The 25,768-nt window shown below is 37.7% G+C and overlaps 1 protein-coding gene across 1 annotated transcript in view; it reads right to left on the bottom strand.

Annotated features, from left to right (window-relative positions):
• Nucleotides 1–907: 907 nt before the first annotated feature.
• The window catches only part of LOC129924544 (uncharacterized), a 33,303-nt gene continuing 8,442 nt past the window's right edge, over nt 908–25,768 (bottom strand). The window contains exons 2-3 of the mRNA XM_056019868.1: nt 1,800–2,738; nt 908–1,697 (exon numbers count right to left, since the gene is read on the bottom strand). Of these exons, the coding sequence (XP_055875843.1) occupies nt 908–1,697; nt 1,800–2,738 (1,729 nt within the window). The remainder of the gene's footprint in view (nt 1,698–1,799; nt 2,739–25,768) is intronic.

The raw sequence follows: 25,768 nt of genomic DNA, 5'->3' as shown, positions 1-25,768 counted from the left end.
GACTTTGTGTATATTTGATCCACAAATAATATATTTTTCAGAAATAATTACTTTATGTTTGATAACATTTAAGAGATGGGTGATAATGTTCAGTCCCGTTGAAACTTAATTTGATCAATGTTAGCTTGTGCTTGGGATCATCACATATCCGCTTCAAGAAGTGTCTTCATCAAATAGTTACTTCAACAACCGCTACAAAAAAAAAACACTTCTAACTGCATCCATATTTTAACACATTTGACACTTAGTGAAACAGAAACAGGCAGTTTCAGACGCCTCACAGTTTCACGCCTCACTAGTTACGTCAGTTCACTAATCCAATGTCCGTGTGACAGTGTGAACTCCAGGTGCAGACAGATGTTGTTAAACGGAATGAAAGAGACACAATTGGGTCCGCGGACCATGGAGTGTAAACCCAAACGAACGTGTCAAGTGTGTGATTGGATTAAAACAAAATGGAGGGTGGCGGTCTTTAAACTGAACGCCTCACCATACAGAAATCTCAAATGAAATTTAAAATTAGGTCTCAAAGAAAGAACGAGACAAAGAGCCGCGAACCGAATGACACCAGTTCCAGATCAGATACGGAACTACACAGTGGCGTAGCTAGGGGGAGGAGTATTGGGGTCCTAATAAAAAAATCTCCGCGGGCCCCCACTTGAGGGGGGACACAAAATGAGTGTCCGAAATTTGTTTTTACCTTAACTATTACGCCATTATCTCATGTCATGATGTCAAATGTCAAAATGCAGGGGCCCTTAAAGATGTCAAGCCCCCAAGGCTCACAAATCTTAGCTATGCCACTGGAACTATACTGTCTTTAAAATATTTTTTCACAAAATCTAATAAACTATTGAATTATGAAACGAATTTTGTCGTATGGATTTCTAACATACAAAGTTAAAACTCAGTTTGGGACCTGAGATGTACTCCAAGTGGTGGCAAGGCTGGAAGGATCAGTCCTCCCGTAGAGCCTTGGTGACAAAGTGTCTATCTGAGATGTACTCCAAGTGATGGCAAGGCTGGAAGGATCAGTCCTCCCGTAGAGCCTTGGTGACAAAGTGTCTATCTGAGATGTACTCCAATTGATGGCAAGGCTGGAAGGATCAGTCCTCCCGTAGAGCCTTGGTGACAAAGTGTCTATCTGAGATGTACTCCAAGTGATGGCAAGGCTGGAAGGATCAGTCCTCCCGTAGAGCCTTGGTGACAAAGTGTCTATCTGAGATGTACTCCAAGTGATGGCAAGGCTGGAAGGATCAGTCCTCCCGTAGAGCCTTGGTGACAAAGTGTCTATCTGAGATGTACTCCAAGTGATGGCAAGGCTGGAAGGATCAGTCCTCCCGTAGAGCCTTGGCGACAAAGTGTCTATCTGAGATGTACTCCAAGTGATGGCAAGGCTGGAAGGATCAGTCCTCCCGTAGAGCCTTGGCGACAAAGTGTCTATCTGAGATGTACTCCAATTGATGGCAAGGCTGGAAGGATCAGTCCTCTCGTAGAGCCTTGGTGACAAAGTGTCTATCTGAGATGTACTCCAATTGATGGCAAGGCTGGAAGGATCAGTCCTCCCGTAGAGCCTTGGTGACAAAGTGTCTATCTGAGATGTACTCCAATTGATGGCAAGGCTGGAAGGATCAGTCCTCCCGTAGAGCCTTGGTGACAAAGTGTCTATCTGAGATGTACTCCAATTGATGGCAAGGCTGGAAGGATCAGTCCTCCCGTAGAGCCTTGGTGACAAAGTGTCTATCTGAGATGAACTCCAAGTGATGGCAAGGCTGGAAGGATCAGTCCTCCCGTAGAGCCTTGGTGACAAAGTGTCTATCTGAGATGTACTCCAATTGATGGCAAGGCTGGAAGGATCAGTCCTCCCGTAGAGCCTTGGTGACAAAGTGTCTATCTGAGATGTACTCCAATTGATGGCAAGGCTGGAAGGATCAGTCCTCCCGTAGAGCCTTGGCGACAAAGTGTCTATCTGAGATGTACTCCAAGTGATGGCAAGGCTGGAAGGATCAGTCCTCTCGTAGAGCCTTGGTGACAAAGTGTCTATCTGAGATGTACTCCAATTGATGGCAAGGCTGGAAGGATCAGTCCTCTCGTAGAGCCTTGGTGACAAAGTGTCTATCTGAGATGTACTCCAATTGATGGCAAGGCTGGAAGGATCAGTCCTCCCGTAGAGCCTTGGTGACAAAGTGTCTTTCTGAGATGTACTCCAAGTGATGGCAAGGCTGGAAGGATCAGTCCTCCCGTAGAGCCTTGGTGACAAAGTGTCTATCTGAGATGTACTCCAATTGATGGCAAGGCTGGAAGGATCAGTCCTCTCGTAGAGCCTTGGTGACAAAGTGTCTATCTGAGATGTACTCCAAGTGATGGCAAGGCTGGAAGGATCAGTCCTCCCGTAGAGCCTTGGTGACAAAGTGTCTATCTGAGATGTACTCCAAGTGATGGCAAGGCTGGAAGGATCAGTCCTCCCGTAGAGCCTTGGTGACAAAGTGTCTATCTGAGATGTACAAGTGATGGCAAGGCTGGAAGGATCAGTCCTCCCGTAGAGCCTTGGTGACAAAGTGTCTATCTGAGATGTACAAGTGATGGCAAGGCTGGAAGGATCAGTCCTCCCGTAGAGCCTTGGTGACAAAGTGTCTATCTGAGATGTACAAGTGATGGCAAGGCTGGAAGGATCAGTCCTCCCGTAGAGCCTTGGCGACAAAGTGTCTATCTGAGATGTACTCCAAGTGATGGCAAGGCTGGAAGGATCAGTCCTCCCGTAGAGCCTTGGTGACAAAGTGTCTATCTGAGATGAACTCCAAGTGATGGCAAGGCTGGAAGGATCAGTCCTCCCGTAGAGCCTTGGTGACAAAGTGTCTATCTGAGATGAACTCCAATTGATGGCAAGGCTGGAAGGATCAGTCCTCCCGTAGAGCCTTGGCGACAAAGTGTCTATCTGAGATGAACTCCAATTGATGGCAAGGCTGGAAGGATCAGTCCTCCCGTAGAGCCTTGGTGACAAAGTGTCTATCTGAGATGTACTCCAAGTGATGGCAAGGCTGGAAGGATCAGTCCTCCCGTAGAGCCTTGGTGACAAAGTGTCTATCTGAGATGTACTTCAATTGATGGCAAGGCTGGAAGGATCAGTCCTCCCGTAGAGCCTTGGCGACAAAGTGTCTATCTGAGATGTACAAGTGATGGCAAGGCTGGAAGGATCAGTCCTCCCGTAGAGCCTTGGTGACAAAGTGTCTATCTGAGATGAACTCCAAGTGATGGCAAGGCTGGAAGGATCAGTCCTCCCGTAGAGCCTTGGTGACAAAGTGTCTATCTGAGATGTACTCCAATTGATGGCAAGGCTGGAAGGATCAGTCCTCCCGTAGAGCCTTGGTGACAAAGTGTCTATCTGAGATGAACTCCAAGTGATGGCAAGGCTGGAAGGATCAGTCCTCTCGTAGAGCCTTGGTGACAAAGTGTCTATCTGAGATGTACTCCAATTGATGGCAAGGCTGGAAGGATCAGTCCTCCTATAGAGCCTTGGCGAGAAACTCTGCTGTTAGGCGTAGTGCCTTTAAGCTCCTATACAGGTCAAGTGACTCTGCAGACAAACCACCCCACAGTTCTCGGAGCTGCGGAAACTCTTGTTTTTGTATTTGAAGATTATGGTTCAGTGTTTTATGTATAATTGCTACTTTACTTTTAAGTCATCTATCCTGAAGGCTTTCTAAATTTAGTGATTTTACTAAAGGTGTTACTCTAGTCCAATTCTTCCCAAATTTGTTCGTCTCGTAGACCCCTTGCCATGTTTTCTGGTTTTCACTAGACTCCTGTTTAACTTGCACATTTTTTTCAAATTCAACATTTAAAAAAAAACTAATTCCTATCTGTAGTGAGTTGAAAAGTGAAAAGGTAATTTAAAGCTACATACTATGTTCTAGATATCTATATTTTTTATTGATAAAATTCGAATTTAAGCCAATTAAAATAAAATTACTACGTATTGCTGGAATCAACAAACTCACTTTTTGCAGGTTTATCATCCGTTGCTACGGATATTATGTTTCAAATAGGAATTTGTTGTTCTATGAAGTAGTGCTTCAAACATTAAATATTAATTAATTAATTTAATTACCTTAAGTATCATTATAAAAAGTTTTACAAAGAGCAGTTTCACGTGTATTTCTTGATCTTTCACGTGTGACTCAAATGTTCAGTCCGCGAAGATGTTATCACTAACAGGAGTAGTAAGCTTCGAGCAGGAAGGGTTAATTATTCTTGGCTAGCTACCCACCTAGTAGAAGTACAACTGAATTCAAAACTCTCCTGCCTTGCAACTCAAACATGGGAAAGGTTTTGTGGGTCAACCCTGAAGAAAATGAGGAGCAGGAAACCCTAATGCAGTTTGCAGCACACATCACTAAACCCTGTCAAAGCCTGTGACACCGCTGATCCCAAACTATATACATATTGTTTGCAAAGAATTTCAAAATAAGCTTGTAATTTTATAACTCATGCCATCAATGTACCCCTGAACTCTAGTGTTTCTTAAAGCAGTTTCTTTTAATATCAGATGTAGGTTTGTGTAAAACAGTTTTTAAAACTACAACGGCAGGTAAAATCAATGTTTTACCTTTATATTTTTTTCCGCATTTTGTCATTAAAAAGTTGTTCCCCTTTGAGACCTTGTGATGATGTTAAGATCATCTGTTTCTTTGGCCAACGGTTAACAAGAAGGGTGTCATGTGGCCAGCACAATGACCAACGTCCTTTACTTTTCCTAACTTAAGTCAGGTATCCATTAGAGTTGTGTGGAGTCCTAAAAAGCCTGAAATTCAAAATTCACAGAGATTCGAACCCAGGACTACTGGTTCGGAAGCCAAGCACTTAACCACTACCACCCTATTGTGCTATAAGTAAACACATATTGTAAGACGCCCACAAACCATAAGCTTCTCTATATGTGGATCCATTCTGAACTTTATCTGTGAATGTTCGAAAGTTTTTCACATCTTTATATCAGGATGACATTTGTCTCAGATGATTCTCCAGCGTAATTAGTTTCATATCGTCATAAAAAAGGCAATTGACATGTTTTATAAGAAAGAAATGAACAATTTTAAATAATCAACGCTATACTTTCGCACATCCCCTGGAAGGCTTTGTGGACCCCTGGGGGTCTATATCATGGGGGGGGGGGGGGGGGGTTGGGGGTGACTGATTTTTTGCTTTGATTCTGTTTATTTTAGGTGAGATTTTAATACAAAGTCATAACTTGCACCAGCGCAGCCGAAGGTTATTAGTTTAAAACCCCCTACCAGGGGAGTTTGCAGTCAAATTTCCTCTTCTATATAACAAAACCAAAAAAAAAAATCCAAGAGCATAGCTAAGGAAGATTTTGATTTTAAACCCCCCCTCCGAAATTGACGATAAACCCCCTCTTCAATATAAGACTATCCATACATCAGTAACCAGATTCTATGAGCGTAGCATAGAGGGGTTTTGTGTTTAAACACCCCCATCGACCAGGGGTTTGAGCTAAAAACCACCTATTCAATATAGAAAAAGCAAATTATACACTCAAATTTCTATGAGCGTAGCCAAAGGTGTTTTGAGTGTAAACCCCCTTCATCGGGGTTTAAAGCTAACAAATACCTTTTCAATATAAAAAAAAGCTAATTTCACACTCAAAATGCTATGAACGTAGCCAGGTCAAGAGGCTGGTGGGGGTAAGTTTAAACCTCCTCTAGTGATGTTTGAAGCTAAAAAAAGACCTCTTTAATATAAAAAAGCAAATTACACACAAATTGCTATGATTGTAGCCAACAAGGGTTTTGAGTTTAAACCCCCCTTCAGCGGGGTTTGAAGCTAAAAAACACCTCTCAAATATAAAAAAAGCAAATTACACACAAAAATTATCTATTATCTCTTCAATCTTTTTCTAAAGCAAACTACAGTCACCAAATTCTATAATTGTAGCTAAATGGGGTTTTGAATTTAAAGAGATTTTTTAGTTTAAAACCCCCCAACAGATGATTTTGACGATAAAACTTCCCTTTTCGATATAAAATCTAAAGCAAACTACAGTCACCTAATTCCAAGAGCGTATTCAAGAGAGGTTACACATTTCTACCAGTGGCTGGGCTCCATTAATAAAGTGCAGTGAATAGTCATCTGCCGAAATTTAAACACAAAATGTGGCTCAACAGAGATGGCTAAGACAGATTTTAGGAGTCAGTTATAGAAATCCTATGCCGAACTGGGAGTCGACCCCTTAGTAAGGTTGTGAAAGAGCGTCGCATAAGGTTTTCGAGACATGTTTTCCGACAAAATGAATTACGCATAATAAGAGTTGCGATGACATCCTAGTACAATTTGGCGCCACACTTTCATGGAGGTCCTCAGAGCAGGTGGGAAGAGGCTTCAGACATTGCCAGTGACAGATTTTTGTGGAAACAGCTATAGGCCGAACAGCGCGGGAGGGTCTAAGTCAGTAAGAATAGCAGAATAGTTTTTTGAAATAGCAAGATAATACACTGTAGATACCTAAGAATATGCTTTTTGTTCGCTTTCAATACCGGAAATAGTGCTTGGCGGCGGGGCTACGCCCAGCTCTGGGGGAGGTCCCGGCGCTCCCCCAGACCCCCTTGCTCGCAATTTTTTCACTACCTCCAGAAAGAACCTATTCTAGAGTACAATAAACGTCTTCCGAAAGAATGAAGGGTCAGAATGTAATAAAGATTAATTATGTACACACATATATTTTTTCCCGCCGGGGGGGGGGGGCTGAAGGGGGGGGGGGAGAAAAAAAATTACCCCCAAACCCCCCCCCCCCCCCGAAAAAAATCCTGGCTACGCCCATGGTCTATATAGACCACTTAGGAAATCACTGCTCTAGTCAAAAGTGAATATTCGTTTGTTATGAATCTCACTGCTCTATTTTGTGTCTGTTCCAGTTTCTTAATGTTTTCTTGAGTTGAGGGGTCCCAAACAGAGGATGCATATTCTATATTGGCCTAACTATAGTTTCACATTTTAGTTTTATGTTCGCATTTGATTTATAGAAATTTCTTCTAATTGTAATTCAGGTCGTTGTCTTTTTTTAAATGCTTTTTATTGTTAGTCTAGTTCTATTACAAATTTAATAACATGACATAGAAACTAATTGATACAACTATATTTACCATAAGTATTTTTAAAAGTATTTTTGATATATATTTTCTTGTTTACCATTCTAACTGCTTATAGATCCACGACATCTGAAATTTTGTATACAAGTATTATTTAACTTTCATAGTCCATTTGCTTTTAAAATCTAAACTTTTTTTTTACCTATTAAGCTGTCTTACACCAATGAGATCTAAAATCTAAAACTGATAAAGACTGATGACATCTAAATTGATATTGACCAGTTATAGTGTAGGTTTACTTCAGAATAATTATTTAATGTTACTTAGTAAGTTATTGTAAGTATCAGTAACCTAATAGCTTCTATGCGTTCCTGGCTGATTACTTTTTTATGAAAGAAAGGTTTTCTTTTTCTTACGAGTAAAAGAATTTATTTTAGAAAAAAATAGTTCAACCTCTAGAACGGCTATCTGTCTATCCCATAATTCATCCTGACACTAGGCCCTATATAATATGGCGCATTGCTCCATTCTCCAGCAGACGCGGCCAATCGTGACTAATCTGGCCAACGCCAATATAACATCTGCTGTTCCCGGAAATAATTTTATCTGTAGCACACTGAGGTGATTGATGGACGACCTATTTACCGTGATATTAAATAAATAAATAAACTTCCGAACTCTATGGTCTATGACTTTGGGATATTGGAAATAGTAGTTGATATGTTGTTCAGTCGCGTGGAACACATTTTCATCTACAGACTATTGTTTAAATCGGTGTTTCTCAACATGTGAAGCGCCTATCCAATTCTACCATCTTTACTCTCCTCAGAACTGAGTTCCTTGTATGCAGTGGACGTCCTAACAATGCGGCGTGAGAGCCAATGATAAGGCAGACGTCCCTACAAGAGAGGGAGCTTTGGCAGCCAATCACCTCGAAGCAACAAGCACGGCAGAGATCCGAGCACTCATTTATGAAAAGTGATTAAAGTCCTGGCAGGAATCCGACAGGACACGTGGTGTCTGTCAGCGTATGCGTCACCCAGATCGAGACGATCCTTGGTAGCGGTTGAGGAGGTCTGACCAAGTAGTCGTTGTGCAGTGTAGGAAGGAACACTGTCCTGATGGGGCATACTTAGCCCTGTTTCGTTTGAACTATGACTCCCGATGACGTCACTGTGGAGAGAGCGTCAGTGTCGCTTATCTTGTACGATTGTCCCCAGCTAAGGGGGGGGGCGTATCTGGGAAGTCACTTGACTTGTATGGCTAGCTTCTTGTCAGAGCACTACAGGAGGAATAGTCCTTCCTGCTATACTCCCAATCGGAATTCATCTCACGTGAGTTTATTTCAAGACTATGTTTCTTTTGTGACCGAAACAGACAGTCTGCTTAACGTGTAGCTTCGCACAAGGATAATGTTATGACGATCTTAACACTGGGATAATGTTATGACGATCTTAACACAGGGATAATGTTATGACGATCTTAATACAGGGATAATGTTATGACGATCTTAACACAGCGATAATGTTATGACGATCTTAATACAGGGGTAATGTTATGACGATCTTAACACAGGGATAATGTTATGACGATCTTAACACAGGGATAATGTTATGACGATCTTAATACAGGGATAATGTTATGACGATCTTAACACAGCGATAATGTTATGACGATCTTAATACAGGGGTAATGTTATGACGATCTTAACACAGGGATAATGTTATGACGATCTTAACACAGGGATAATGTTATGACGATCTTAATACAGGGGTAATGTTATGACGATCTTAAAACAGGGATAATGTTATGACGATCTTAACACAGGGATAATGTTATGACGATCTTAACACAGGGATAATGTTATGACGATCTTAATACAGGGATAATGTTATGACGATCTTAACACAGCGATAATGTTATGGCGATCTTAATACAGGGGTAATGTTATGACGATCTTAACACAGGGATAATGTTATGACGATCTTAACACAGGATAATGTTATGACGATCTTAACACAAGGATAATGTTATGACGATCTTAACACTGGGATAATGTTTTGACGATCTTAACACAGGGATAATGTTATGACGATCTTAACACTGGGATAATGTTATGACGATCTTAACACTGGGATAATGTTAAGACGATCTTAACACTGGGATAATGTTATGACGATCTTAACACAGGGATAATGTTATGACGATCTTAACACTGGGATAATGTTATGGCGATCTTAATACAGGGATAATGTTATGACGATCTTAACACAGGGATAATGTTATGACGATCTTACTACACTGGGATAATGTTATGACGATCTTAACACAGGGATAATGTTATGACGATCTTAACACAGGGATAATATTATGACGATCTTAACACAGGGATAATGTTATGACGATCTTAACACTGAGATAATGCTATGACGATCTTAACACAAGGAAAATGTTATGACGATCTTAACACAAGGATAATGTTATGACGATCTTAACACAATGATAATGTTATGACGATCTTAACACAATGATAAACGTATGTCCCCCCCCCATATCTCTCAATCTATGGGAGCCGGCCTTGCCCTCCCCCTCCTTTACTTGATTAGAAAACTTTTTTTGACTACAATAAAGTGTTAGGTGTAACACCAGAAGAATGCATTCCTGCAGCTCGGAGTACAGAATCGTTTGAAGTTCTCTCCTAGTGCATAACTTTCCGGTTAGGATGACTCTCATTTATCACTGCACTTAAATTCAAATCTCTATTGTTAGTTTGTTTTACAAGCTTCGTGTGTACATTCAGAATTGAAGATTATTACATCCTAACCTAAACCTCCCGATGGACGTCGGAGATAACTTGGGGAGGGGGCAGGGTTTGAGACGATGGTCAAAGATAAAATAATCTCAATGTCTGGCTAGTATACCATTCCATCCTTGTCTGGTGGTGGTTAGTCCGTCAGGTGTTCGCTGTATGTATTGGTTAGTGCGTGTAAAGGCATTTAGAAACAAAGTACTGTATATTCTAGGAAATGAGGAACCAGATGAGTTAAGATAAGCTCTTTCATCCTTATTCTGTTTTACTTTGTCTCACTCTTTCGTTGTGTCACGTTTTGTCTCACTGTTAAGTTCTTTTTTTCCCCCTCTTTTTTCTTCTCGATATCACTTTTAAGTTATTCGTTCTTCTCTCTCCCTCTCTCTCTCTCACACACACACACACACACTCTCTATCTATATATATATCTTCCTTTCTCTCTTCTTCTCTCCTCTATCCGTCACCTGCCTCGCTTCACTCACTTATCATGTTAACACCCTAATTCTTATCTGCCTCTTTACTCTCTCTCATTATGATAATCTCACAAACACTGATACAAACAAAGAGTCTACTATTCCGAGTCCCGTCCATCTAAGGCGAGCTCTCTCTCAACATACCATCATTATCACTTTCTCTCTATCTCTCTATTTACTCTCGCTAAAAAAAATCGATCCAGATTTAGTAATTTGTCCAATTTCATGTTTGTATTTTGTAAACTTTCCAGTTCCTCTGCCTCTCCATCAGATTCCAATGTTCTTTTTTCTTGTGGCCAATCTGAAAATGTTTATACAAAGGAGGGAGAAAGGAACTAAAAATAGAAGGTTTGTTTCTTTTTTTTTTTTTCATTGTTAGAAGTTTTAGTTTTTTATTTTTACCTCGCATGCGATGTTAACGATTTCATTCAATAAAAAGCCGCCATGTTTGTTCTCATTTGATTCAGCCAATACAAAGAACAAAATGTGACATGGAAAAAGAAAAAGAAAAGTTTTAGCTGGGTGTAGAACTATCTTATCTTTTCAAATAAAATTCAGAGGTCACTTCAAAAAGAAGATGATTACGTCCTATGAGTGTCCCCAGGTCAATGTAGTCATGCATGTTAATCAATGACTTAAAACTCTGCTAAGTTGTTGGTTATCCTGGCTGGTTCAAACAACCCATTCTATTCTTTAATAGAACTAGGGAAGAATGAGTATTTGTACAAATGCGTCCTAGTATATGGAGCAAGACATCTGTTTGTATCTTTGAGTCTTTCTGAGTATTTTATTTGGTTGTATTTTTGTATTTGAAGATTATGGTTCAGTGCTCTATGTATAATTGCTACTTTAAAGTCTTCTATGTATGTATGTATGTATGTATGTATATATGTATGTATGTATGTATGTATGTATGTATGTATGTATGTATGTATGTATGTATGTATGTATGTATGTATGTATGTATGTATATGTATCTGTCTGTCTGTCTGTCTATATCTATCTATCTATCTATCTATCTATCTATCTATGGGAGATTTCATTTCATGTATGCGTTTTTAAATACATATTTGAGACAAATTTTAATAGAGACTTCTTGAACTGTTGATTACAAATGTTTGAATGCTTGAAAACATTTTAAAATGTAATAAGTGTATAGATCTATACTACTGTAACTCTACCATCAGCCTCGCCTTCCAGATAGTGCTAAAGTGGTGCACTCTATAAGAGTAGACTAAAATAAAACGGAGCATTTAGAAGTTAACAGAGTTCAAAGTATGGAAGACTATCTATTGTCATTTGTTTTTCAATATATAGAGATTGTGAAACATTTGCTTTTACATGTATATGTATATATCTATGTCTGTAGCAATTTCTCTATATATTTAAGTCACTGATTCTCTTATCACTCCTGATGTCCAGTGGGTGTATGTACTGTTTCATTTCAAAATGTAAATTTTGTATTTGTTGCTTTGAGTGCCCAACTTTTACCTGGTTTGTGAGGTTCTACGTCAGGCTGGGCACGGCTGACATGTGCCCTATCTGACAGGAACTTGTTGAACTTAAAACAACAATGTTTACGTGGCTGGACTTCTGGGAAATGTTACGTTGACATGAAGTGGCGTCAGACAATGCTTTTTAATGCATTTATTCACCCCACAGGATAGACAATCCTTCAGCTAAAGGTCTAATTGAGCTCCTGGAGAGAGAAGAATAGCGCTCTATAGATAGAATAAATAAAGCCAAAATGTTGTCAATGACAACGATAAAATAGCATTGCGTCTTTAGATCTAATTAAATATGCAACAAATATAAGAGGAATCATTTATAGGTTACCTTCTTAGAATCTGCTCTGCTTCGAAATTGCGCACTAGACACGAACTGAGGTAAGAATATTCCGGGGAGTAGTGTGAATGATAATGAACTAGCAATGGTATCTAGTTGACCTTGACATTGTTGTACGTTCTGGACGTTGATACGTTAACATGGCTGTCTTGTGTGTTTTTGCAAGTGACATTATAATCTCAAAAAAACTAAAATACTTAAAAACATGATAAAAAAAACATTTCAAAGGATTTTTTTTATAGGTTACTTTTTTTTTTAATACTTACAATCATATTGTTTCCTGGTAATATAGGTTATACATAAGCGTCCTTAAATGGACAGTGATTTTGACACAAGTACAAGATTGGTTAAGAATAGTTTATTTAGGAAACGTATGTGCTCTTATTCGAAATAGCCTCTAAACCTGAGTAGTTTAAACTTTAGAAAAAACAACACATATTTGTATTGATTGGTCTTGGGTTCTAGATTCTGAAAGGAATGGAATTTTGAATTTTGGGATTTTTAGGACGCCCTTGGGTCCAACCAATAGGTACCTGACATTCATTTGGTCAAGAAAACGTTTGGTCGTTGTACTGCCCAAAGAAACCCGCGTAAACCGTCGGCCACAGAAACATATGAACTTTACTTCCTCTGCGCTATATATCGAAAGGTCTAAAAGGGGTTCTTTACTATTTTGCATGAAAAACCTGATGGTATTGTCTTTCTTTCTATTTAACTCTCAAATATTTTATTTTATTTGTATGTTTTTATTTTTATGTTCAGTACATTCGAGGTGTATTAGTTGAAACGTCACCAGGAGACAATACAGCCCACAAAGTCTCTGTTTGTGACGTGTAATCAAATGTTTCTCCCGTCCGAGACACAAATTCAATAGCAAGAAATAAATTGTGAACACAAAAAGAAAACAAATGATGTCACTATCACAATTGATGGTTGTTTGGTTCCAAATAAACCTCCTGAGAAGCGAAGCCAGAAAACTATCAAATGTCGTATATAGTATTTTGTCTTAGTTGTTCTGGCTGTTCTGACTGTTCTGGCTGTTCTGGCTGTTCTGACATAATGTCATATGTCGCCTTCGCATTTAAAAACTTACATTTTCTATTTAATTCGAAAATCTATACTTTACTTTACAATGGATATTTCCCATAAGAAAGAATGTGTGACTCCCGATTGTGAATTAGTTATGTGTCAGTGATATATATGTATGTAATATGTCAGTGATTTGTATGCATGTAATATGTCAGTGATATGTATGTATGTAATATGTCACTAATATGTATGCATGTAATATGTCAGTGATATGTATGTATGTAATATTTCACTAATATGTATGCATGTAATATGTCACTGATATGTATGTTTGTAATATGTCACTGATATGTAGGTATGTAATATGTCACAAATATGAGTGTTTGTTCAGCACCAATGATGTTTCTCTTAGTAACTTGTAATATATGCATCAACATTTGAAAAAATGTTTCCTTGTTTGTTTGACATGTTTCAGATGTTTCCTCAGATGTTTCTTTAGATTTAAAGATTATTACGTTTAGCCTAAAGCCTTTTCCAAGACCGCGGGAATGCGGTGAAGAGGGTTTAAACCGAGGACCTACCAGACCACCATGCGGCCATCAAAAATATTTGATTTGGTTAAAACTGCCAATAAAGGAAAGAGGTTCTAGCATCATGTACAAGTTTATACACGTTTGAGCAAGTATAACAGGACTGCAGTTATCACGACTGTACGACGAAAGTATTTCAAAGTATGATACCCTGCATCTAATGAACAAGAAACAAGAAGGAAGATAGGATTCAAGTCACAGCTCGGCCTGATATCTCTTGCTTTAGAAAGAAACAAGAAGGAAGATAGGATTCAAGTCACAGCTCGGCCTGATATCTCTTGCTTTAGAAAGAAACAAGAAGGAAGATAGGATTCAAGTCACAGCTCGGCCTGATCTATCTTGCTTTAGAAAGAAACAAGAAGGAAGATAGGATTCAAGTCACAGCTCGGCCTGATATCTCTTGCTTTAGAAAGAAACAAGAAGGAAGATAGGATTCAAGTCACAGCTCGGCCTGATATATCTTGCTTTAGAAAGAAACAAGAAGGAAGATAGGATTCAAGTCACAGCTCGGCCTGATCTATCTTGCTTTAGAAAGAAACAAGAAGGAAGATAGGATTCAAGTCACAGCTCGGCCTGATCTATCTTGCTTTAGAAAGAAACAAGAAGGAAGATAGGATTCAAGTCACAGCTCGGCCTGATATATCTTGCTTTAGAAAGAAACAAGAAGGAAGATAGGATTCAAGTCACAGCTCGGCCTGATATATCTTGCTTTAGAAAGAAACAAGAAGGAAGATAGGATTCAAGTCACAGCTCGGCCTGATCTATCTTGCTTTAGAAAGAAACAAGAAGGAAGATAGGATTCAAGTCACAGCTCGGCCTGATATCTCTTGCTTTAGAAAGAAACAAGAAGGAAGATAGGATTCAAGTCACAGCTCGGCCTGATATATCTTGCTTTAGAAAGAAACAAGAAGGAAGATAGGATTCAAGTCACAGCTCGGCCTGATCTATCTTGCTTTAGAAAGAAACAAGAAGGAAGATAGGATTCAAGTCACAGCTCGGCCTGATCTATCTTGCTTTAGAAAGAAACAAGAAGGAAGATAGGATTCAAGTCACAGCTCGGCCTGATATATCTTGCTTTAGAAAGAAACAAGAAGGAAGATAGGATTCAAGTCACAGCTCGGCCTGATCTATCTTGCTTTAGAAAGAAACAAGAAGGAAGATAGGATTCAAGTCACAGCTCGGCCTGATATCTCTTGCTTTAGAAAGAAACAAGAAGGAAGATAGAATTCAAGTCACAGCTCGGCCTGATCTATCTTGCTTTAGAAAGAAACAAGAAGGAAGATAGAATTCAAGTCACAGCTCGGCCTGATATCTCTTGCTTTAGAAAGAAACAAGAAGGAAGATAGTATTCAAGTCACAGCTCGGCCTGATATCTCTTGCTTTAGAAAGAAACAAGAAGGAAGATAGGATTCAAGTCACAGCTCGGCCTCATATCTCTTGCTTTAGAAAGAAACAAGAAGGAAGATAGGATTCAAGTCACAGCTCGGCCTGATATCTCTTGCTTTAGAAAGAAACAAGAAGGAAGATAGGATTCAAGTCACAGCTCGGCCTGATCTATCTTGCTTTAGAAAGAAACAAGAAGGAAGATAGGATTCAAGTCACAGCTCGGCCTGATATCTCTTGCTTTAGAAAGAAACAAGAAGGAAGATAGGATTCAAGTCACAGCTCGGCCTGATCTATCTTGCTTTAGAAAGAAACAAGAAGGAAGATAGGATTCAAGTCACAGCTCGGCCTCATATCTCTTGCTTTAGAAAGAAACAAGAAGGAAGATAGGATTCAAGTCACAGCTCGGCCTGATATCTCTTGCTTTAGAAAGAAACAAGAAGGAAGATAGGATTCAAGTCACAGCTCGGCCTGATCTATCTTGCTTTAGAAAGAAACAAGAAGGAAGATAGGATTCAAGTCACAGCTCGGCCTGATATCTCTTGCTTTAGAAAGAAACAAGAAGGAAGATAGGATTCAAGTCACAGCTCGGCCTGATCTATCTTGCTTTAGAAAGAAACAAGAAGGAAGATAGGATTCAAGTCACAGCTCGGCCTGATATATCTTGCTTTAGAAAGAAACAAGAAGGAAGATAGAATTCAAGTCACAGCTCGGCCTGATATCTCTTGCTTTAGAAAGAAACAAAATCTCTGGGGCGGGTGAGAAGCGGGGGGAGTACTAGCCAGTTCATCTGTGGACAAACTTTGATTAAAGTCCCAACTGCAGATTTCTTCTATTCGTGCCCCTTCAGATAGTGTCAAGAGACAATCGATGTTTATATGAGTTCAACTCAAAGTCAATTGGAAGATCGGATCAAATAAAACAAAAAGTTAATTTAGTTGTCTGTCTTTCTGCTGGTTTGTTCATCGGGGTTATGTTTGAGATTTCTAGACTAGAACTTTCAAGCATTGTTATTAAAATTTTGTGTTGGTTGAAAAATTGGAATATTGTATCTCGGTTTGAGTAATTTTCAATTATTGTGTTATCTCAGGGAAATCAATTAGAAACAAGAAAGACTTACAAAATACTTTAAAAATTAAAAAAAAAAAACCTTATAGGAAGTTTAACTGTATCATTACTTTGGATCAAACACGTATTTAAATTTGTAATAGATCTAGACCAGGGGGCGCGGTGGCTGAGTGGTTAAGCGCTCGGCTTCCGAGCCTTAGGTCCTGGGTTCGAATATCGGTGAGAAATGTGATTTTGAACTTCGGGATTTTTAGGGCGCCCCTGAGTCCACCCAACTCTAATGTGTACCTGACTTTAGTTGGGGAAAGTAAAGGCGGTTGGCCGTTATGCCGGCCACATAACAGCCTGCTTGTTAACCGTTGGCCATAGAAACAGATGACCTTAACATCATCTGACCCACAGATCGCAAGATCTGAAAGGGAAACTTTACCTAGATCTAGACCAACAACAATATATCTGCGCGATTTTAGCAATTGTTTTTCTTTAGCGCTATTTCATGCTTTTATCTTTCTCATTACGCTATGGTGGTATCACTTGTCTGGACCAGTTGAGACAACGGGGTGGCGGGAGGGGGAAGAAAGAAAGGGAGATCTGCTTGAATTTTAATGTCATCTCTTTTTAAGCACATTTATAAAAAAAAGGGGGGGGGGCGGCGACCTGCATTCGAACTCATGGCTCAAGCCAACAAATAGTGATGTCATTATGAAAATAGAAGACTGTATAGTAATCTATTGTTTTTTTCAAGCTTACTTTAAAGTGGCGACCTATAAAGGGGACTAATTCATCTTATACCACCACTTCAGTCAAGCACTATTTCTTTCCTTTGTTCGAGATATCAAATAAAATAATTAATTATTAATAGTTAATTATCTAATTGGTTTATTTTTTTCTATTACTTTTTAATTCTTGTGTTGAAATAATTATGCGAAATTTCAGCTTGATCCCAGATTTGGTATCGTAGAAAGAACATGTACAATCTTTTTACCAGACAGACAGAGTGAGTTTATAACAAAACAATAAATATTTCATTTTTTAAATGCTTTTTTCTGTTCTTCCTTGTGAGAATAATCTTCCAGTTCAGTTACAGTATCCAATCTTTCTATGGCAGTGTTTAACAAACTGTGTTTCGCGGAACCTAGTGCTCCTCGAGGCCTAAGTGTTTCAAAAACTTCTGGAATAATTAACTAATAGTCCTACACAGGAATACATCTATTCCAAGGGGAAAAAAGGCTATTCGTAACAAATTAAATTATATAACATCACTATGAACTGTTCTAGATTCTGATTCTTCATTTTAGGACACAAATAAAATCAAAGATGAACCATTCAATGATTTCTGGTCGAGTGTTTCTGAAGAGTACCGACACAATTTTTTTGAAACAATCTGTCGTGTTGATTCTACTTCAGTTTCATACAAACTGTGAGAAGCAAGATTTTCTTTGGTTGCAATGACTATAGAAACTGGGTTGACGCCACACCAGATACTAGAAATCAGCTGACCAATATCGTGTGTAACATCAAGAAGTTATGCTTAATTTAGAATATGGTTTAATTATAAACACATCAAGTTTAAACAACAGACAAAAAAATCCAACTTTAAAAAAGCAAAGTGTTCTGCTAAGTAAACCATATGTGTCAAAGTGTTCTGCTAAGTAAACCTTATGTGTCAAAGTGTTCTGCTAAGTAAACCATATGTGTCAAAGTGTTCTGCTAAGTAAACCTTATGTGTCAAAGTGTTCTGCTAAGTAAACCATATGTGTCAAAGTGTTCTGCTAAGTAAACCATATGTGTCAAAGTGTTCTGCTAAGTAAACCATATGTGTCAAAGTGTTCTGCTAAGTAAACCATATGTGTCAAAGTGTTCTGCTAAGTAAACCTTATGTGTCAAAGTGTTCTGCTAAGTAAACCATATGTGTCAAAGTGTTCTGCTAAGTAAACCTTATGTGTCAAAGTGTTCTGCTAAGTAAACCATATGTGTCAAAGTGTTCTGCTAAGTAAACCTTATGTGTCAAAGTGTTCTGCTAAGTAAACCATATGTGTCAAAGTGTTCTGCTAAGTAAACCTTATGTGTCAAAGTGTTCTGCTAAGTAAACCATATGTGTCAAAGTGTTCTGCTAAGTAAACCATATGTGTCAAAGTGTTCTGCTAAGTAAACCATATGTGTCAAAGTGTTCTGCTAAGTAAACCTTATGTGTCAAAGTGTTCTGCTAAGTAAACCTTATGTGTCAAAGTGTTCTGCTAAGTAAACCATATGTGTCAAAGTGTTCTGCTAAGTAAACCATATGTGTCAAAGTGTTCTGCTAAGTAAACCATATGTGTCAAAGTGTTCTGCTAAGTAAACCTTATGTGTCAAAGTGTTCTGCTAAGTAAACCTTATGTGTCAAAGTGTTCTGCTAAGTAAACCTTATGTGTCAAAGTGTTCTGCTAAGTAAACCATATGTGACAAAGTGTTCTGCTAAGTAAACCATATGTGTCAAAGTGTTCTGCTAAGTAAACCATATGTGTCAAAGTGTTCTGCTAAGTAAACCATATGTGTCAAAGTGTTCTGCTAAGTAAACCTTATGTGTCAAAGTGTTCTGCTAAGTAAACCATATGTGTCAAAGTGTTCTGCTAAGTAAACCATATGTGTCAAAGTGTTCTGCTAAGTAAACCTTATGTGTCAAAGTGTTCTGCTAAGTAAACCATATGTGTCAAAGTGTTCTGCTAAGTAAACCTTATGTGTCAAAGTGTTCTGCTAAGTAAACCATATGTGTCAAAGTGTTCTGCTAAGTAAACCTTATGTGTCAAAGTGTTCTGCTAAGTAAACCATATGTGTCAAAGTGTTCTGCTAAGTAAACCATATGTGTCAAAGTGTTCTGCTAAGTAAACCTTATGTGTCAAAGTGTTCTGCTAAGTAAACCATATGTGTCAAAGTGTTCTGCTAAGTAAACCATATGTGTCAAAGTGTTCTGCTAAGTAAACCTTATGTGTCAAAGTGTTCTGCTAAGTAAACCTTATGTGTCAAAGTGTTCTGCTAAGTAAACCATATGTGTCAAAGTGTTCTGCTAAGTAAACCATATGTGTCAAAGTGTTCTGCTAAGTAAACCTTATGTGTCAAAGTGTTCTGCTAAGTAAACCATATGTGTCAAAGTGTTCTGCTAAGTAAACCTTATGTGTCAAAGTGTTCTGCTAAGTAAACCTTATGTGTCAAAGTGTTCTGCTAAGTAAACCTTATGTGTCAAAGTGTTCTGCTAAGTAAACCTTATGTGTCAAAGTGTTCTGCTAAGTAAACCATATGTGACAAAGTGTTCTGCTAAGTAAACCATATGTGTCAAAGTGTTCTGCTATGGGAAACGTTTGGGAAACATTGTTATCTTTTAGCGACACTCTACTCTTAGTCTCTAGAATTCTTTCTATAGTTCTAGACTCTAGTAGTCTAGACTGTCCTATCTTTTTTAGGATTAAATTGTATCTATAGTTCTAGACTATCCTATCTTTTTTTAGGATTAAATTGTATGTATAGTTCTAGACTGTCCTATCTTTTTTAAGGATTAAATTGTATCTATAGTTCTAGACTGTCCTATCTTTTTTTAGGATTAAATTGTATCTATAGTTCTAGACTGTCCTATCTTTTTTTAGGATTAAATTGTATCTATAGTTCTAGACTGTCCTATCTTTTTTTAGGATTAAATTGTATCTATAGTTCTAAGACTGTCCTGTCTTCTTTAGGATTAAATTGTATCTATAGTTTTAGACTGTCCTATCTTTTTTTAGGATTAACTTCTGCCTATACTGGTCTATCTTCTCTTGGACTATCTTCTGTCTAGACTGATCTAACTTTATGTGGGGGTTGTTACCAGATTGTTCAACCTCTCTATTTGTACAGTAAATATTTTCTTTACACATAATCTCTTTTAATTTCGTTTCTCCGCATGACGTATGTACCAAACAAACTTTTACAATTCCATGGCATTATTCATTCCTGCTCACACATACACACTCTTACAGATTTATTCCAGACTGTCTTTGAAGGTGAAGGTTACTTTCCGTATTTTTCAACAACAACAGTAGGAGTACTTCATGTTTACGTTACCAGTGAAAAAGCCTTTTGAACCTTTATTCTAGGGCCGCTGAAATCTTTTCAGTTACAGTTTAATGTACCTGCTCTTTCAATGAAATAAAACAAGTCTCTTCAGATTTGCATTAGCACTTTTTGTTTCAGATGTCCACAGTAATAATAGTTGTCTGACACGCTAATTAACAGCAAGCACTGAACTCGAGATCCTGTCTGTAGTTCAATTAAAAGCTTTATTCATTTAATACGAGACTAATTTTGGTGTCAGCATCTACATTGACTTTTACCCATTTCCGTTCCCCAATGCTGACTGGAGATGTCATTTTTTTATCATGCCAGCGCATACTTTTTTTCTCTTCAATGAGACATCAATATTTACATCGTTTTTTCTCTTTCACGTATGTTTAACTTCAATGGAAACAGACTGTCTATGTTTAACTTCAATGGAAACAGACTGTCTATGTTTAACTTCAATGGAAACAGACTGTCTATGTTTAACTTCAATGGAAACAAACTGTCTATGTTTAACTTCAATGGAAACAGACTATCTATGTTTAACTTCAATGGAAAGACTGTCTATGTTTAACTTCAATGGAAACAGACTGTCTATGTTTAACTTCAATGGAAACAGACTGTCTATGTTTAACTTCTATGGAAACAGACTGTCTATGAGTAGAATGTATTTATATAAACCATTTTTTCATTCACTAATTTACTTGTTTATGTTGAGCTATTTAAAATGTTTTCTTGGAGAGAAAAAAAAAACTATTTTCGGTTGTTGTTAAAACATTGTGAAATTACATTTAGATATGTGAGTAAATTACTGTGATTCCATTTCAACTGTTGGAAATCCCAAGCTAGTAAGATAGTCTACAACATGTAAAGCAAAGTTTGACTACCTATTTATAATCGTTGGAAACTGCTTAAAACAAATCCTACTTCAATTACCTTTTTAACAATTATCACTCCATTTTATCAAAGTGCACATTATCCATGAGAAAAAGTTGGTAGGAGTTGGTAAAAAAATAACAAGACTTTGTGTTACAAGTGAAGGAGCCCAGAAATATTTAAATTTGCAAGGCTGAAAAGTGCTAACAAATTATCACGTGACTTATTCAAATACGCCCGTGTTCAGTACACTGGATTCACTCCTTTAAAAAAATCTCCCTTGCTACAAATTAGACTCCATCCATGCAAATCTCCAATACTTGAGTCTTGATATGCAGCTAGATCCTGTATTCTTAGTCCATGTATTATAAAAATATATACAGACATGATAAAAATGTATAGGATTTAAATGTAAGCATATTTCTCAAAATCAAATAGACTGACTACTTTTGGACTTAATGTATACTGTTTCCTAGCAGGGAATTTTATTTTGCCAGTTAATCAAAAAAATATCAAGATTTGAAATATTCACGAACATATTCCACTTTGTTCATCTTCTGTTTAGTAATCTCTTGTTTAGTAATCTCTTGTTTAGTAATCTCCTGTTTAGTAATCTCCTGTTTAGTAATCTCCTGTTTAGTAATCTCCTGTTTAGTAATCTCCTGTTTAGTAATCTCCTGTTTAGTAATCTCCTGTTTAGTAATCTCCTGTTTAGTAATCTCCAGTTTTAATACGCTTGACATAAACAAAGAAAAATACTGGAGGACATCTAGCGCCAAGTGGTAGAGACGAAAGGGACCAGTTTGTAACTGCAAGAGAATATCATGAAAACAGGAAGGAGAACATGAACTGGACTCATGTAGAAGAAGTTAACTTGTACCAAAAAAGAAGTGTATTCATCGTAATAGATCAAGTTGTAATATACAGTTATTCAATAAGAATGCGCAAACAAGACAAACGTATATCGAAATGATCAAAATCTGGTTGTTCCCTTTACTGCAAGTAGATTCTAATGACTTAAGTATCCAATAAGAAAGGGCACCGTCACATTAGCGTCTCATGGTTCGAGCCTCAGCCGTGGATTGGTAGACGAGGTGCTAAAGACCTTGCTCTCTGCGCCTGTCAGCTCCCAACGACCTCTATGCCTGCAACTGTTTCTGTATGTTAAATAGAAAGTTTGTGTTCCACAGTTACCAGTAAACTGTAAAATGACCTGGAAGATCGAATAATTCTGTGAACGTGGACATCCTGAAACTCATTTGGGAGGAATCTTCCTATCTGCTTGATGTTGTCCGTGCCGCCCTTGGTGGTCACAATGAGCTTTAGTTAAGCATGAAGTAAAAAGTTGAAGCTATATATAACACCTGTGTCCAGCTTAAAGTTTTATACAACAATTATGTCCAGCTTGAAGTTTTATACAACACTTATGTCCAGCTTGAAGTTTAATACAACACTTGTGTCCAGCTTGAAGTTTTAATACAACACTTGTGTCCAGCTTGAAGTTTTAATATAACACTTGTGTCCAGCTTGAAGTTTAATACAACACTTTTGTCCAGCTTGAAGTTTTATACAACACTTATGTCCAGCTTGAAGTTTTATACAACACTTGTGTCCAGCTTGAAGTTTTAATATAACACTTGTGTCCAGCTTGAAGTTTTATACAACACTTGTGTCCAGATTGAAGTCATATACAACACTTGTGTCCAGCCTGAAGTTCTATACAACACTGTGTCCAACTAGGTACCAATTTTTGATATAGCACAATGGTTTTAGCGTATTCTTTTAAAATCGCCCTGTGATGTTTGGCTATTGTAAGACTGATTCATAGATGTTTTGGCTCAGCATATTTAAAAACGTACAGTAAATAAATAGTACACAAGCTTTCAGGTGATGTCGGCAATCCTAGTTCCCACTAATCCTACGAGCACTACGCAATGGGGCTGGTCTTAGATTCCCTAGGAAGTATTTCGACACTAGTAAAACATTTTCTTGACTTGGTGCAAAAGACTCAAACAAATACATGGTGGGTCATTAAGATCTCCCCCACTAGAGAAGAGAGACGGTTTATTCGGTAGGCTACACTCTACCATAACATGTCAATATGTGGACATGTCAATATGTGGACATGTCAATATGTGAATATGTCAATATGTTGACATGTCAATATTTGGGAAGCGTGGTGGAGAGGCTAAGTACGCTTGAACATGGCCTGGCTTGGCTACCTATTATGGGGGGCTCGAGGTTAGACACCCGACTCGAGCAGAGTTGTGTTTACTGAGCGCCTGATGGCAGCACGGAAAACCTTCTCCCAGATACCCCCTCCACACACTGGTCCACAAATGAGATTGGACCACAGCGCTCTGAGCATGCTATAAGCATGAAAGTAGCGCTATATAAAAGCCATTTATTTATTTATGTGGACATGTCAATATGTGAACATGTCAATATGTGGACATGTCAGTATTGAAACACTGGTAATAACATGTACGTGTAATATGTCAATGCAATGTGTCCCAGACAGTGTTCCGCGGAGCACGCCTCAATAATTGTTCCACGAACTACTGGAATAATTAAGAAGTAGGCCACCTGGTGAATTAGTCTCTCTAAAAAGTAATTAAAGTGTTCCGATAAATGCTTAGAATGTGCGAAGTGTTGAGGAAAATGTTTGGGAAACACTTCGTTAATGAATTGCAATGTAAACAAAAACCAAATCTGACGACACAATTAGAGAAATAATGTTCTATTGATGATGTACCTAATGTGTTGACGTCTAGACAACAGGACAGTGTCACCATGTCAATCTGCCAGATTGAATAAAGTACAGCCACCTAGAGAAGTGACATTTTATAGGTCAATAGACTTCAATGACTTCATATTGAACAGACACAAAGACAGATGTCCAGAGATGTACGTGTCAGTGCGCATGTGCAAGTTGTTCTTTAGATGAGTACTATGTCTTTCTTTGTCATTATATCTGTGTACTTCTGTTAAAGTACTCAGTATTACGTCTGTATAAGTATACATGGATTTAATATAAAGAGATCTAAAGTCTAGAATCTTCTAAATTTTAATTAAGCAAATCATAATTGTGTTGTTGTTACAGGATAAAGTCCAAATAATAATTTCATGGGCCGTACTTTATTCAACTTTTGTGAAGTAGTCTTACACATTTCATAGGCCTAACGATGTCTCCACACACATTTTTGATAGACTTAATGATGTCTCTCACACACATTTTATGAACTTAATGATGTCTCCACACACATTTTTGATAGACTTAATGATGTCTCTCACACACATTTTATGAACTTAATGATGTCTCCACACACATTTGATAGACTTAATGATGTCTCCACACACATTTTTGATAGACTTAAAAATGTCTCTCACACACATTTGATGAGCTTAATGATGTCTTCACACACATTTGATAGACTTAATGATGTCTCCACACACATTTTGATAGACTTAAAAATGTCTCTCACACACATTTGATGAGCTTAATGATGTCTTCACACACATTTGATAGACTTAATGATGTCTACATACACATTTAATAGATCTGATGATGTCAACACACATTTGATAAACCTAATGTTCTATCAACACACATTTGTTAAAGCTATAGTCTTCACACACATTTGACATTTGAAAAAGTTAATGATGTCTTTTTGATGAACTTAATGATGTCTCCACACACATTTGATAGACTTAATGATGTCTACATACACATTTAATAGATCTGATGATGTCAACACACATTTGATAAACCTAATGTTCTATCAACACACATTTGTTAAAGCTATAGTCTTCACACACATTTGACATTTGAAAAAGTTAATGATGTCTCAACACACACATTTGAAAAACCCAATGATGTCTCCCTGACATTTCATAGACCTAATGATATCACCATGATGTATCACTGAATTTTTCCATATATTATGTAATGGGGGAATTATTCAAAAATATGTTTAAATAAAAATCTTACACAGTACAGAGTGACACAATCTGAGTTCTCAAACGGTCAGCGGTGATGATAAAACTCTAACATCTAATATAATGAACCGAATGTAAATTATTTTAGAGTTTAGAATTCTATAATTTCTCAATTTTAAATCTAAATGCTATCTTCTGACATTCAACACAACTCTGCACTTTTAGCGCTAATTAAAAAAAAAACAACCTGCCCATCAAGTTTCCTTTCGATTGCTGCAAGTCAAATGTTTTTTTATCATTTAATTTGTAAAAAAAATGTGATGAATTCCTGAAGTGTAGTTTTATGTCTTGAGCCATTGAGCTAATGAGAACATCAAACACTTAAATTGTCTCCCTTAGATGAACAAATTGCGCTATCAGAAAAAGGAAGTCAACCAATCGCCAGGAAGTACCTCGCAAAAGTTAATGTGACAGGATTCAATATTGAAATGTATCTGTTGGTGAGACACTTCTTTCTATAATAACTTTATCTTATCTTATAAAATACAGACGTTACTTCGAAACACAAGATGATTGCGTCCTACGCGC

This window comes from Biomphalaria glabrata, chromosome 1 (genome assembly GCF_947242115.1).
Source record: "Biomphalaria glabrata chromosome 1, xgBioGlab47.1, whole genome shotgun sequence".
Taxonomy (NCBI): Eukaryota; Metazoa; Mollusca; class Gastropoda; family Planorbidae; genus Biomphalaria; species Biomphalaria glabrata.
This window is presented reverse-complemented; position numbering and strand designations above follow the sequence as displayed.